Source organism: Brassica napus, chromosome A5 (assembly GCF_020379485.1).
Source record: "Brassica napus cultivar Da-Ae chromosome A5, Da-Ae, whole genome shotgun sequence".
NCBI lineage: Eukaryota > Viridiplantae > Streptophyta > Magnoliopsida > Brassicales > Brassicaceae > Brassica > Brassica napus.
In genome coordinates, this window is record NC_063438.1 from 4387162 (window position 1) to 4398758 (window position 11597).

The 11597-nt window shown below is 37.0% G+C and overlaps 2 protein-coding genes and 1 pseudogene across 2 annotated transcripts; 2 read left to right on the top strand and 1 right to left on the bottom strand.

The window, feature by feature from the left end:
* Nucleotides 1-1040: 1040 nt before the first annotated feature.
* On the bottom strand, nucleotides 1041-3412 carry LOC106454684 (origin of replication complex subunit 2). Its single transcript, XM_013896795.3, has 6 exons — nucleotides 3246-3412; nucleotides 2569-2730; nucleotides 2383-2489; nucleotides 2043-2175; nucleotides 1660-1951; nucleotides 1041-1578 (listed from the first exon to the last, which is right to left on the bottom strand). Exons 2-6 carry the CDS (start codon nucleotides 2698-2700, stop codon nucleotides 1151-1153), a joined length of 1092 nt encoding a protein of 363 aa, XP_013752249.2. The 5' UTR covers nucleotides 2701-2730; nucleotides 3246-3412; the 3' UTR covers nucleotides 1041-1150.
* Nucleotides 3413-3690: 278 nt separating this feature from the next.
* On the top strand, nucleotides 3691-4236 carry LOC106451040 (histone H4). The gene has a single exon (XM_013892894.3). It carries the CDS (start codon nucleotides 3793-3795, stop codon nucleotides 4102-4104), a length of 312 nt encoding a protein of 103 aa, XP_013748348.1. The 5' UTR covers nucleotides 3691-3792; the 3' UTR covers nucleotides 4105-4236.
* A 616-nt stretch (nucleotides 4237-4852) lies between these two features.
* Nucleotides 4853-11285, top strand: LOC106398493 (annotated as a pseudogene).
* The last annotated feature ends 312 nt before the right edge of the window (nucleotides 11286-11597 follow it).

Consider the following 11597-nt stretch of genomic DNA (forward strand, 5'->3'; position numbering starts at 1 on the left):
AACGGATCGATGCTACCGAATTCTAGATTTCTGTTGATCTTCACTTTGTACCGATGCTACCGAATTCTAGATTTCTGTTGATCTTCACTTTGTACCGCTATGCTTTGTTTGCTATCCCTTATAAAGTGCTCAAACAAAACTACAATTAATCAATAATATATTATACTTACTAACCCTTCTCTTTCTGTTCCCATATAAGGGCATCATTATCGGCGTCCCTTGGGCCCGACCCTTATCGTTTTTGGGTTGAAAATAAATCAAAAAGATAAAAGGACGTTGCAAACGGGCCTTAATTAAGGGATGTTTCAGTCGACCTGCGTCGGTTCGCTTCGATGGCGAAGACCTGATCTCGAAATCGATCTCTTCAAACGCATGTTTTTTTTTTGTCACTTTGTAATTTTTCTTGTGTTTTCAATTTTAATGTTAAACTTTTCTTTTATATGTTTTATTTTAAACTTCTCTTTTATATATGTCATTACTTATTTTTAGAAAAGTCCTTAGCTTAGTCCCTAAACATAAAAGTAATAATAAAAAAATGTTAAAGGCTCAAAAATAAGTCCCACCAATAATGATGCTCTAATATCTTCTGAACCTACGTCCTTATAAAACAATAACTTTCAACCCAAGCTCCAACAGATCTAAGAATTACTTTCACCCCAATCTCCAGCAAACTACAATATTCATCTTTTCGATGAACGACTTCAAAAGAGACAAATATATTACTATCACTAATCAAATACCAAATGACTCAACCAAATCCTTAACAACTTATTAGATAACAAAACGTACGAACCCGGCGCGTAGCGCCGGAATACCCCTAGTAAACTATATTATAGACATTTGATTATAGTTTGGTTTCAGTTTTTTGATCATAGAGATATAAAACATGCTCAGATAATTCGTAGTATCCAAACCCAAACTGACCTCGTTTGTTAGTTCAGTTTTTTCAGTTCGAGATAAATGTGCCCATAACTACTGTATGGGATTTTGAGTGTACAAAGAAAAAATGTTGTGATCTCAGATTGTACTAATCTACTGTGTGGATTTTGAGTGCGGATTATAACTTTCAATCATATGTGTAACAAATTACACTCATTCGTTCAAGCAAAAAAGATGAATCATACCACAGAGAATTTGATACAATTGAGGCTTACTGACTGAGATCAAGCAAGAGCTGTCGAAGTGCATCCGAAGAGAGAGGTATATTCAAACACTCTTGTCCATCAGAGTTTCTCTTGGTCTTAACCAGCTCATGATCTTTAAACTCCGTGAGATGAGAGTTGAGAGTCACTTGACTGCTCACAAAGAAGCGTTCACGCGAGGCTGAATACAGCTCTTCAGTGGGCATGCCGTCTTCATCCGGGTGAGAAAGTTGGTAGTCAGCGAGAATCTTGAAGACGTTCTGAGCGTTTGGTGTCAAACTCTGCAAGACAATGGCCGCTGTTTTAGCGGTTTGAGCGGTGCTTCCCTGTGCAAGAACCAGTGGGAAGAATACGCCTTCGACCTTGTATGGTGCAAATGTTGGAACGTGGTGCCATAGCCAGTTAAACTGTTTGTGCACCATTTTCTTGTCCCACACTGCAAATGAGTGCAAGAAACATCGCCTCAGGACAAAGAAGTGGTACAAAAGGGAGTAGAGAGATGGAGAATAACGCTTACATAAGGGAGCGTTGACATGGTCGATGGAGGCAATGATGCGTATGTGTGAACAAGAAGCAAGCTGGGCGAGAGTTTGCTGTGACTCAGGATCTCTTAGAGCAGGGCCGTCGATGTTGTGAACAACAACGCATATGAAGCAGTCTTTGTCTTCGGACTGTGAGCCATTTATAAAGGAAAGTATATCATCAACGGAGCGTGAAGGGACTGTTTCTTGACCTTTAGACAAGCTCCCAGAACTCTTCCTTCTAGATTTTAACTGGTCAGAGAGAAGTTCAGCTATTGCTAAAAGAACCTGAATTTGTAAACCAGAGATGATTTGTTATTCTTAAAACCATTTTCTTTATAGCAAGATAGTCTACATCCAAAATGACAAAAGAGAGTACCTGTTTTAGATTTACTGAAGGAAGGTAGCCATTGATGACAACAACGGAATACTCAGTCAAAGAAGATGAAGCAAAGTCTTCAATCAAACCTTTTTTAGATCCAAATCCGTACATTAGAAGACCAAAGCCACACCTGGAATCAGCACAATGAAATGAGAACACACAACAGCATGGTGACTGATGGGAGAAGATCACATAGCAGGAGCCATCAATGTCTTTATCAATTACAGGAGCACCAGAAATAGATTCAAACCATGTTATATCTTTCTAAACAGATTACCATGGTTCTAACCTCATCTCTAAGATCAAAGTTTTATAGGAAAGCAAGAGCCTTTCTCACCTGAGTTCAAAGACCCACTTCGGGTACATAGTCTTGTACTCGTTCAGAAGCTCATCAATCTCTTTCTCATGCTTTGTTTCAATATTAAACGCTGTTTCTCTAAGCTCCTGAGACACAATCAACTTGTCAAAGGAAAGCAATGTTTCACATTAAACATATATTACGGAGACAAAAACCCAAAATCACCTGTTCATCAACGAGATTAATATCAGAGAGCTTGCGCGCTGACCGCTTACTTGACCCACCCAACTCTTTCGCCAGAAAATAGTTTCTTGAGAACCCAAATTCATCTTCCTCTATATTGTCTATGTCCTCCATTGTCGTAAAGAACCTTAACTCAAGAGTCTCCTGAAACAACAAACATCAGAACATATAGTACTGATATTTTCTATAACAATTAAGTTCATCAGACAAGCTTGAGTTCTGAAATAACAAACTAAAAGTTCTGATTTTTAAAGAGACCTTTGTCTTATTTACCCAAACCATATAACTTCACTTGAACACTCTTTTAATCAAAATTAACCAAACATACCCAAATTAGCATCGCTACATGTTGTCTATGTCCTCCATTGTCGTAAAGAAACAATGACTCAAGATTCTACTGAGACAACAGCCATCAGAAAATATTAATATAACAATTCATCAGACAAGTTTGAGTTCTGAACTAACAAACTAAAGTTCTGATTTTTAAAGAGGCTTTTGTCTTATAACTTCAATCAAAATTAACAAAACACATTCAAATTAGTATCGAAACAGTTCAATGAATAACTTAGACGCAATACAACTTCCTAGGATCATCATCATCACTGGAACTATTCTGATAACAAATGAGATCAGACGCAATCAACAGAACGTGAATTTACCTTCACAGAATCGTAAATTCAATTGTGCTTTTCAGTTTCCAGCGAAGTGAGTTGATGAAGTTAGGAGGATTCAAGTCGGTGAGACTCCGACGAGAAGATGGAAGCAACCGGCGGCGAATTAGTATTATCCCCTACGAATTGATAAACGATGCCGTTTTTTATTTTCCCGCGCCTTTTTCTTCATCTTCCCGGTTAAAGTACAACGACGCCGTTTTAGTAATATAAAATCTACGGTTCACAGGCTCCCAATACCCGTATCACACGGGAAAAATGAATCCAACGGTTCTTATGATATGTCAAAGACGTTAGCCAATAAAATTAAATCACGCGGATCGAGATTAGCAACCGTAGATTAAAAATACAATCCAACGGATCATATCGTCCCCGAGAAATGGAAAAACAGAAAACACAAAGTTGTATGCTCCCTCCTATATAACCATCTCACCACCCTCTCAGATCCACACATCGCACTCTCCTTCACACGTGTGAAAAAACAACTTCCTTTTTTTTTTCTCTGATTTTAAAAACTTTCCCGAGAAAAAGAAAAATGTCTGGGCGTGGTAAGGGAGGCAAGGGACTTGGAAAGGGAGGAGCCAAGAGGCACAGGAAGGTTCTCCGCGACAACATCCAGGGAATCACCAAGCCGGCGATTCGTCGTTTAGCGAGAAGAGGCGGCGTGAAGCGTATCAGCGGGTTGATCTACGAGGAGACTCGCGGCGTTCTCAAGATCTTTCTCGAGAATGTGATTCGCGACGCTGTGACTTACACTGAGCACGCGAGGAGGAAGACTGTGACGGCGATGGATGTTGTTTACGCGTTGAAGAGGCAGGGGAGGACTCTGTACGGGTTCGGCGGCTGAGGGGATTGGATTAGGGTTTTTGTAAATCTCGTCTGGGTTGTTTTTAGGGTTTGTTAAGAGCTTTAAGCTGTTGTTATGGTTTCTTTTCGAATGTTTCGGTGATCTGAAGTTAATGAAAACGCTTTTAACAAATTTACGGTGTCTTTAGAGTTTGATAAGCTGAACGGTGCTGATTAAGAACAAATTAAACAACTTCTTGTCTTCATTAACTGGTTTCGTTATTAACTTCTCCGGTTCGAATGTTGGTGAGAACTCGATACCTTTTTCATATTTCGACACCTTCGATATTCCATGAATTATTGAAATGTCGAAATAATTTAGCTAAGATTTTTTTTTTTTGCAATTCAACTATAAGCATCAGTGATCTGCGTATAACCTATGTTTGGAAATTTGTTTTTGATATGATAATACGTTCGAAATGAAGCCAATTTGATATGAATGGATAAAAATGTGAGGCTTAGTTACTAATTGCAAAACCTCGGTATAGTTGCCATCTGGGCTTTATATTATAGTAATGGTCAAAGGCATTATCATAAGTTCTTATTTTGGCCCATCTTTGTTTTATGTCTAGGCCCATATAACTGGTTAGGTTTAGAATTTTTCTTACCAGACCCGTAATTAAGAGAGGTTATTTCAAAAAAGAAACCAAAAAAAAAAAAAAAAAACTAAAAGCGAGGTGGTAAGAACTTCTAAGGTGTTTTTTTTTTCATTGGCTCTTTTTGTGTTTGTCTTTTTCTCTCCTCTTTTTTTCTATTTGTTGTCTTTTTCCTTTTTAAAATTTTTAAAAAGATTCTACCAATGAACATAACAAATTATAAGATGTTCAAAACTTCACAAATTACAAAATTTATTATTAAATTAAACATTAAAATTTTTGATGGGTCTCAACCATTGGAGATGGTCTAAGTTGCAGAAATAAACATTATGTCCCGCCAAAGTTAGGGTTTCAGCTGCTTCCCCTCAAACATTGTCGTGAAAATACATACCTTTGTTTTTGTTGTCTTTGGTTAGTAGCTTAGAAGGACCGTTAGTAACATCTATTATTACTGGGTGTTACTAATCTAGAAGGACCATCAGTAACATCCATTATTATTGGTTAAATATTTTTAAAAAACCTTGTTCCTTAAAGCTCATCTTTAAATAGTTTTAATATAAACACTTATTTGTTTTCTTTTTAACTTTGAATATTTTCTTAGTTATTAATATTATGTTGCCAATGAACTAATTATGTGATTAACTATATGTTTTTGGAAAATATCCCCTGAAAGTGAGAGCCATGTTCGAATTACAAACAACGCACGGCTCTCTTTAGTGTTTAGTCTAACTATTTCTACAAGCCCTTTCCTGCCATAATCATTTTTGTTTTGTGGTTTGTGATATTTCAGGTTCGACACGTTGCCATTAAAAGCCATGAGTGTTTAAAATATACATATGTAGTGGCTAGAGCAAATTCGTTCCATTCTAATGGAGCATTTAGACGCCAATAAGCTTTCACATTAATGTTTTAATGACTAGTTAAAATTGGCAGGGTTTGAGTCGATGATAGGACAATGTGTCCTTACTCCTCTCGGTCAGCTCAGTCTTGTGGTCATGTGTAGACAGGCTAGGTGGGTAGATTTGTAAATCTTCTATGTGCCATGACCATGAGTCATGTACACGATAGATGATTATGTTCAGGTTTCAGGAATCGTGACCTACGTTACGCCAAACAAATAAAATAAAAAGAATCAATGATCTACGCACCCACATAATGATTTTGACGTTTGTAACTTTGTAATAAACTAAACGGTCGATCCTACTAGAGTGTATGAGTGGATCATAATAAATCGCCTAAAATAAATAATGGGTTAGAAACCGGAAGAAAAATGGTATCTACAAGCTAAGTCTACAATATAATACGTTAAAGTATTCATTAGTGAAGCATATGACACCAACCATATCTTTCTATCACTATTATGGGTTTTAAATTAAGAAATAGGGACCCAGTCGATTATAAATCATAGTATAGCTACTTTGTTTTCTTTGCAGTCATCATATAGCTTTCGTAATCGTATCACTGATCCGAAGCTAGTGTGCACTATGTTCCACTACAAGACATGTGGATCTCTTGGGTTGAATGATAAATATAATCAAAGTTTTATATCCCTTTATTTTAAACTCGTGACAGCATGTGATACTCTTCTGAGTTGAGATCATTTTCGTGGTCCATTGATAATGTGGTTTAGCTATTAGCTAACCTATGTAGTTGCAATTAGTGAGATGAACATTTTTATTACGAGTTTAGCGAATCGCTTCAATCTTAGGATTGTAGAAAAGAAAACTTCACGGATTGAAGTTTAATAACTCGTTTGTAAGAAGAAAATTTGACCAAAAAACAGAAAAGATGAATAGGATGTAAATCATATCCTTGACAAGTTATGATTGTCATGAATTGTGATTGTTAAAGTTGTAAGTGTAACTGTGGGAGATTCTTGAAGAAAAAAATTCTCAAATAGTAGAATGTCACCCGAAATATCTATTGAGATAAGATACCTTAGATAGTTCCATATTTCAAAGGGATTTGATATTATCTATTGTGTACCTTTTCCTATGTTGTATATATACTTATACTCTATCCTTGATGGATGAATAAATACACACTTTCATAATATATTTCAATTCTCGAAGTTTATTTATCAAAGAATTGGTTTTATTTTATTATATTCATGTTTTGTTCTTTGTGTTTCAAAGTTCAAACACTATGACATATAGTTTGGAAACTTTTCTTCATAGTCTTTTTTTTTTTTTTTGCTAAAGAGTTCAATGTTTTTCAAAACGAATAACCTCGAGCCTCAAGTTGGAGTGTTTTTAATTTTTTATAAATCTATGCGAGTAAAACTCTATCGAGGAGTGAAAGATTTTTGCACCTAGTTTATTTATATAATCTTTTTGAAAGAAAAGGAAGCTTTGATAAAAAAATAGTTTCGGTGATATAATTTTGTTGCACATTAAGTTCATGGTTAACCCGATATCAATATATCATCTCATTATAATTCGAAGTCTGATCCATTTTGAATTCACATTGCCCTAGCCGTTGCAAGACTATCGGGGAGAGCCACAGCTATAAACGGTTGTCTGACGTACGGCGCTCAAATTTCTTTTTTGGTACTTAACATGTCTGTTTTGTATGTGTTCTAGGCTTCGAGAGAACATCCAACGAGACACCAGTGTGGAAAAATTTGATTTAGGAAATATGATTATGTATCATCTCATGATACATGTACGCGACGCTTGCAGTTAAACTACATTTGAAGTTATCTATGATGCTAACCAATGCGTATGAAAATGCGCCATCAGATGATTTTTATCCACTCGGGTTTAGGTATTTACTATATAAAAATTTATGCGTTTGCTCTTCATTTTAACATACATATTCACATTCGTACGAGCTTAACGAATAATTATGACCTCATTATGTTTACGTGTTTCGTTATTTTCCTAAATTTTGATGATTGATCGATTGATTCTACAAACACCAGCTATGCGGTATTCTCTTAATTAATGTGAGTGACATCTTCTTCTTTTTTGACAGCGAGTGACAATCTTTTAAAGTAATGTTTTAAAAGTATGTCAGTGAGCACGATCGATAGTAACGACAAACAAAATCAGAAGAAAACATGAATGTTGTTGACCAAAAGAAAAGGAACGTTTTGCATGATGTTTAAAAATGTTTATAATGAAATACGAATAATCTTCTAAAAACTTTTGTTGTAAAAATTATTGGCTTGTCATCAACCACTCCTCTCCTTTCTCGGCTATAAAAGGTGTAATCCGTCTTTCCTAACTTGTCACAACTTCTCACTTATTTACCCAAACAAAAACAAAATCTATAAAGCAAAAAAAAAGAAGTATTTTAGTTTCGTTCTTCACATGCAAAGATAGAAAAAAAAATTAAGATCATTTTGAGTTAGCGGTTCTGATTGAGCTACTGAATTTAGTTAAAAGAAAATGGTTGTAAATGTAACAAATATCAAAGCGGCGTCAGATGGAATATGGGAAGGAGACAATCCTCTCAAGTGTGCCTTTCCTCTTTTAATAGTACAAGTCATACTTGTCCTCTTCAGCAGCCGCTTCCTTGCCTTCCTCCTCAGACCTCTACGTCAACCCAAAGTCGTGGCCGAGATCCTCGTAAGCTCTATACTATACACGCTATACATGCACATGCCTTTATGTTTATAAGCTCTATACACACTATACATGTGCATATGCCTCTATTTTATACGTAAAAAGAGTCGCATTAACGTAGAGTTTATCGTTACATTCTTATAGGGAGGGATATTGTTGGGACCTTCAGCATTGGGAAGAAACAAAGAATTTCTTGAACTATTTTTTCCAAAATGGAGCACACCAATACTTGAGTCAGTGGCAAGTATTGGTCTCCTTTTCTTCCTCTTCCTAGTCGGTCTAGAGCTGGACTTCGCAGCTATAGGCCAAACAGGAAAGAAAGCTTTTGCTATATCACTCGCTGGAATCTGTCTGCCATTTGCTTTAGGCGCGGCCATTTCTCTCTTCCTCCGTACAGCCGTGGAGGAGGATCATGGCTCAGCTGGGTACTGGCAGTTCCTTCTCTTTATTGGAGTTGCTCTTTCCATCACAGCTTTCCCAGTCCTTGCCAGTATCTTAGCCGAGCTCAAGCTCTTAACCACAAGCGTTGGCCAAACAGCGTTAGCGGCCGCAGCCTTCAACGACATAGCCGCATGGATCCTCCTTGCCCTAGCCGTGGCTCTCCCCGGTAGCCACGACCATCAAAAACACGTCTCTCCATTGATATCCATATGGGTCCTCCTCTCGGGCGTCGTCTTTGTAATCTTCATGTTTTTTCTGATCCAACCTGCCATGAGATGGATCATCCGGTACTATGACGGGACCATGCACGAGGCTTGCATATGTCTAACATTAGCTGGTGTCCTGATCTCCGGTTTCATCACTGACTTAATCGGACTACACTCCATTTTCGGAGCGTTTGTCTTTGGCCTAATCATCCCTAAAAGTGGGTCTTTCAGCGACCGGCTTGTAGAGAGGATAGAGGACTTTGTCTCGGGTCTGCTTCTTCCACTCTACTTTGCATCTAGTGGACTGAAGACGGATGTGAATAAGATCAGAGGTGCGGAGTCGTGGGGATACTTGCCTTGGTAATTTCTACGGCTTGCGCAGGCAAGATCATAGGTACCTTCCTCATGGCCATGATGTGCACCATACCGGCGCGTGAATCCCTCACTTTAGGGTTTTTGATGAACACTAAAGGGCTCGTCGAGCTAGTTGTACTCAACATCGGCAGGGAGAAGAAGGTACCTACTAGTATACTACACATCATCTTAATATTATTTTCTATTATTAATTATTGCGCTTTTAATTGATTTTAAATTGGAAGTAATAATCTGTATATATCTTAGAGCACATGTCAAAATCTAGCTTCTTGAATGAAATTTCACAGATGAAAAAAGAGCGTCAAAATACTATCTATACTTAAAAGTAAAATTTGAAATATGATATTTTAGTTGTTGCTATGCAATGCATAATAAGTATACATGACATGATCTAATTACACGAGGAAAATAATTAATTAATGTGGTTTCAAAATTCTTTAACACGTCAAATAACTTTTTATATTGCCCTAAGCTTCACTAACCAAAAGTCATGACATGAGAGAGGAGTCTTGGATTTATATGTACTGACCCTCTTGTGATAATATCGTCGACCAGGTACTAAACGAGGAGATGTTCGCAATTCTAGTATTGATGGCTCTCGTCACAACCTTCATGACGACTCCCTCAGTCGTGGTTATATTCAAACCCTTGAACTATGGCGGTTTGGAGTCTTTGGACAGTACTACACCTGGTGGATCTGGTGGTAAGGGGAAGGTACGCATACTAGCCTGCGTACGTAGTCCCGGAGACGTCCCTTGTATGATCAAACTCGCCGAGTCTTTTGGTACGTCCAACGGATCAGTCACACTATATGTGATGCACTTGATGGAACTTACTGACCGACCATCCTGCATCTCAATGGTCCAACGAACGAGGAGAAACGGTGTGCCGTTCATACACAAGTTGTGTAAAGGGAGGTCACGTGACGAGATAGAAGATGCGTTCAGTATTTACGAACAGGTTAGAGACCAGAAGCAGAGGATAAAGATACGCCACTTGAAAAGTGTGTCGGCGTTGGGGACTATGCACGAGGACATATGCAATGTTGCGGAACGTAAGAAGGTGTGGATGGTCGTATTACCGTATATGGTTACTGGATGGCGAGTGGTCAACCAGAGAGTGATGGAAAATGCTAAATTCTCGGTCACGGTTCTAAGCCATCAAGAGGCTGGAGAAAGCAGTATTAGTAGCGGCCAGGCGCCAAAAAGGGTAGGAGTTGTGTTCATTGGTGGACCAAACGATAGAAAAGCACTTACGATTGGAAGCAGAATGGCTCAAAACCCCAAGATCATAGTAACACTTTTGCTATTCTCTGATAACACCATAGCTTCTCCATATTGTGAGAAGGTGACAAAATCATTTACCATTAATTAATTGATAACAATTTTATATTCTAGACTCGGTGGTTACACTCTGATAATACCTAACTAAAGTTTATGGATGATACAGGAGATTGATGAAGTAGCAGTGGAAGAATTCAAGAAACAATGCGAAGGTGTAGTGGTAAAGTATGAAGAGATAGCAGTTGAGGGAAATATAGCAAAGATTATAGAGGCAATGGGAAGGAAGGAGTATGAGCTTGTGATAATTGGAAATCGACAAGTTTTAACAAGTTACTATGAGATGGGACGAGTCGAGGTTTCAACACTTGTCATTCATGGATGCAGTGAAAATGATAGAGCTAAAACTTTTGTGGGAGATAATGTTTGAGACTAGGGAAGAGGAGATGAACCTTATGTAAATATAATGATCCTCTCTAAATACCACTGTAAAATAATTTGCAGGAGAACTTTTAATTTACAATGTTGCTTCTCAATAAATGTTGACAGTTTCTCAAATTTCTAGTGGATGAACGCCTGAGCATTTTAGATGAAACTCGAGGAATCCAACCAAATCAAACTGAATTGAAATTCATTTTAACAGTTATTGTGCTTCTATAACAAAAAATCAAAATTATATTGAAATCAAAATGAAAACTGAAATATATATGAATATATCCAAAATATAATTCATGGACCAGAAAAATATTAGATATGTTTAGTATCAAAATAACCATATATCTAAAATTACAACCTATAAATCCAAATTCCAGTTCACAAATATATAAATTATAAAATATTATATTGAATTATATAATATGAAACTATCCGGATTATTTGATAGTTTAATTTAAATAATCTAAAATATCTGATCCTTTATCCAAAACATTCGAATTATTTGATATTTTTCTTTGAATTATATGAAATTACATAAAAACTCTAAGCAAAACCGAAATTAAATTAGATCTAAACTAAACTCAAATTAAAC

Excerpts from the sequence above, each read along its gene's own strand:
- LOC106454684 (XM_013896795.3), bottom strand. The coding sequence starts at position 2,700 with ATGGAGGACATAGACAATATAGAGGAAGATGAATTTGGGTTCTCAAGA. Across the intron at positions 2,490-2,568 it reads TTAATCTCGTTGATGAACAG|GAGCTTAGAGAAACAGCGTT; the intron begins GTGATTTTGGGT and ends ATTGTGTCTCAG. Across the intron at positions 1,579-1,659 it reads CCATGTCAACGCTCCCTTAT|TGTGGGACAAGAAAATGGTG; the intron begins GTAAGCGTTATT and ends ACTCATTTGCAG.
- LOC106451040 (XM_013892894.3), top strand. The coding sequence starts at position 3,793 with ATGTCTGGGCGTGGTAAGGGAGGCAAGGGACTTGGAAAGGGAGGAGCC.